General features: G+C 43.0%; 1 protein-coding gene across 1 annotated transcript; it reads right to left on the bottom strand.

Moving 5' to 3' along the window:
* Positions 1 to 1,746: 1,746 nt before the first annotated feature.
* LOC306752355 (podocan) lies at positions 1,747 to 3,478 on the bottom strand (the record flags this gene model as incomplete). The annotated part of the gene is made up of 2 exons (XM_079236106.1): positions 1,747 to 2,845; positions 3,303 to 3,478. The coding sequence occupies 2 exons, from the start codon at positions 3,476 to 3,478 to the stop codon at positions 1,747 to 1,749; spliced, it is 1,275 nt and encodes a 424-aa protein (XP_079092232.1).
* Positions 3,479 to 3,992: the final 514 nt, after the last annotated feature.

Below are 3,992 nucleotides of genomic sequence, written 5' to 3'. Positions count from 1 at the left end.
TCTAGACTCTACTTCTCTGTTCAAGCTGAAAGCTCACTGATTGGAATTGTCTGTATGCTCTTTATAAAGCACTCTGCTTTTCTGAAGAAAGCAATATGCGGGCGAAACTTGGAAAGACAAAACAAAAAATGCCCAATCTGAGAACTCTTCTGCAGCAGCACCCATCTTTTAGAAGTTCAGTCTCTTTTTCTTTTCTTTTGTATTTACAGAAACAGTTTAGACACACACTATCATCATAATTCCACTCAGATGAGTGTCGTCCAGCTTTTTTCTCAGCCAACCCTAACTTCATAAAAAAACTGCTGAACTTGTTTGTACATATCTGGATAAGTTATATGAAGCTTCACTTTCACATAAAGGTTACAATAAACCATGTGCATGTGTGTGCCAATTTTAAGATGTTTTCAGATTCATTTCCTAATTTACAGGGAGTTATTAAATTCCCTGTGGTATGAAAATCACCTCAGACATTATATGTGCCTGAGAACGGAAGAATATCTCACATCAACATGCAAATTATTGTGGTGGAACTGCAGAGAGAAACCCTAAACCCATTTGCAAATTACATGATGATGAGAAAAAATACCAAACTCACATCCTTTTCACATCATCCACGTCTTATTATAAACACTTCTTATTACATTTTCTGTCAAATGAAACACAAATGGCTTCGGACAGCCAACTATTCAAACGTATTACCAGGGACGGACTAAATATATAAATAAAGATGATGATGATGATGATGATGATGATGATGATGATGATGTGTCTATGATTATATCTATCTCATGCAAGTTTCTACAAATGCTGCTGCAATGAATTGAAACCAAGTGTTGGAAATATTCTTATTGGAAAACCACCATAATAGATCACATACATGTGCTTACTGATACCATGGTTAGACTATTCCTGTTGCATGTAATCCATTGTTCTCCAACCCGGTCTGTGAGAGTTGGCATCATAAAAACAGCCAAACATTGAGGCTTGGGTGGGTTACACACAATAAATTGAATCTCACACACAATCAGTTAAATTCATTGAATTACTTTGTGAGGAAAATGACCATATATGGTTCCTTGCACCTAGAGGGCGACTTGGTCCGTTTCACCACATCATGGATAAGGTTTACAGCATAAAGCAATGCATATATTTTATTCCTAGCAGCTTGTCTGGGTCCAGACTTTTGAATCCGCCAAGTTCTAGTCGACGCATTTGTCTGGCATCGTGACATGAAACAGCGGTTCCTCCATTAAAAAAAAGTAATCGACCACTAAGCGCAGCGGAGGGGACTAACCAATAGCCAATCAGCGCCAGAAGCGGGACCAACGCTGTTGTCAGCTGTGCGCTTATCACAACAGTAATACTGATCATAATTGAGACGACTACAGACGACATCATGGCTGTTCTAAATAAATCAAATGTACTGAACAGCACTCTGGGAATATTTATGTTTTACATCTATTGCACTGCTGCAAGATGTCGGGTTGAGATTCTGGTCGAATTACGCCGACATCTCTGAATCGTTCACTTATGGTCTCGCATTTTGCCTGCTGAATAAAAGTTTTGAATTTAATATGACCGACTTAGTTTACTCAGTCGAAAGAATCGAGAATCAAACCCTTCCACCCCTGATTCGAAATTGATTAGAGTGGAGGCAATGTCAGACTGAAGATGGCAATAGAGAGCAACAAGTTGACACTCCTGTCTGACATCAGGCCACCGAGCAGCAGGATTGTATAAAAAGGTTCAGTAGAAGTGCACCACCTGGAATCCCCGTAAGCACCTGAAAGCTTCTGCATCCAACTTCCCCATATCGATTAAATTGTGTTCCAACTGCACTCGCACAAGCCCGCTGAGACTCACACTCCTATTGCCCCAGCAGAAAGCATCGCGAGGCACTGATTGAATCTTGTTGTGGTTGAGTGCTACAGAGTGCAGAGCCTCTGGCAGCTGTCTGGGCACCTGGCGCAAGCTGTTGTGGCACAGGTCTAACTGGTGCAGAACGGGCAATGCCCTGAAGGCCCCTGGAGCCACTTTAAAGATGTTATTTCTCGCCAAACCCAAGTGCTCGAGGTTTTTCAAGTTGCTGAAAGCTGCTTTCTTTACGGAAGACATGAGGTTGCTCTCCAGATTTAGAGTTTTCAGTGAGTGGGGAAGGTGTCGTGGCACTTGTTTCAGTCTGTTCCCCTCTAAGTTGAGGCTTTCTAAGTGAGTCGCATTGAGAAGGGACTCCCTGAGGAAGCCCTTGCTTGTCAGTCTGTTTGTACTCAAATCTAACACCACGAGCTCTGATATCCCATTAAAGGCTCCTCCACGGAAGTGCTCAATGAGGTTCCCTCTGAGGTAGAGCTCCTTGATAGACAGAGGTAAACCCAGAGGAACCGATGCTAACTGGTTGTGATCCAGGTTCAGGGTGCGCAGGTTGTACAAAGGAGAGAGCACCGCATTAGGAAGAGAGTCCGATCCATTCCCCAGGCTGTTGTTGCTGAGGCTCAAAACCCGGAGGCCGGGGCACCGGGCCCAGGCGGCCTCAGACATCACACTCAAACAGTTATTGTCCAAGCGAAGCTCCTCCAGAGAAACTGGCAGATCGGTTGGCACGCTGACTAGGAGGTTCCTGTCCAGGTAGAGGCGCTTCAGAGCCGGGATCCCCTCAAAGGCTCCCTCTATGGAACCATCTGAGAGCCGATTGTTGCTCAACACAAGGAACTCCATGGAGACGTATTCAGTGAGCAGGTCCAGCTGGATGCTGTCGATGTGGTTATTCATGAGGAGAACGTAGCGGGCATTATAGGGAATACCATAAGGAATCTTGTCCACGCCTTTGTCTGAGCACTGGACCACTCTGGAAAACAATACGTACCAAGTATAAGCATGTACGTTAATCCACAAGCCACCCAATCACCTGCTAGTGAATATTTTTATGTTTTGGAAAACCTTAATTTGTAATTTGTACATGTCAGTTGTTTGCATGGTATCAATCTGACATTCTAACTCTCTGCAAGAAAGCACATGTCAAACGATGAATTTCTTGTTTGTTTTTTCCATTCACATTTCAGTCTGAAAGTGAAAATGACCAAATAAAATGTCCAGAGCTCAAGGATGCGTCCTAAAGTTGCGAGTTTTGTCTGACTATTCAAAACCCCCAAATATTCCAATTAAAATAGATAAAACAGAAATAATTCTCACATTGGAAAACATAAAATCAGTAAATCTCTACAACTAAAAAACAGGAGTTATTAAGGTTGTTGAGACATTTTTTGAGATACATTATGTTTAAATCAATGTAGTCTTACAATTACCTTCCATAGCAGGCACATTCCGGAGGACAGTAGTTATCCTTAAAGTAAGGAAAGTGCGTTGGCGTGATGACCTTCTTCTCCTTTTTTTGGGTTTTATTGTCCTTCTTCCTTTTCTTTTCCTTGGACTTCTTAATGCTCTTATTTTGACTTCTTCTGTTGAGTTTCGTTGGCCTCATGGAAGGTGTTTTGGCAGTTGTCAGCTGCGGTCTGGCTGAAGCTTTGGTCAGTTGTGGTTGAGGAGGAGATGCTTTATTTCGCCTCACTGCTAGTTTGGAGTCATTTTCCATCAGTTGAACTGTTTTGGGTGGAGTCACGCTTGGTTTAAACCCGACCGTGGGATTACTTTCATTTGATTTCGGTATGGGATTTGGCTCTTTGGTTATAAACGTTGCTTCTTTGCGTTTTGCCGTTTCCGCGTGCACTTTGGGGATATGGTCAGTCATATACTTTGATTGAACCACGGTGGTTAGTAGCTTCGGCCGTGCAGGTGTAAACAATATATTTTGGACCGTGACATCCTCTAAACGTGAACCAGCCTTGACTTCCAGTTCATTCTCCTCACCAGGAAGCACTGTTGAGACTGAGATGTGATTGATTGCTGTGGGATTGGGCGGAGTGACAGACGGACGAAATAAGAGAGGACTAGCTGTGTAAGAGGAGGGAGGGTGAGAGGAGACTTGTGGGACATTA

Source organism: Taurulus bubalis (genome assembly GCF_910589615.1).
Source record: "Taurulus bubalis genome assembly, chromosome: 20".
Lineage (NCBI taxonomy): Eukaryota > Metazoa > Chordata > Actinopteri > Perciformes > Cottidae > Taurulus > Taurulus bubalis.
This window is presented reverse-complemented; position numbering and strand designations above follow the sequence as displayed.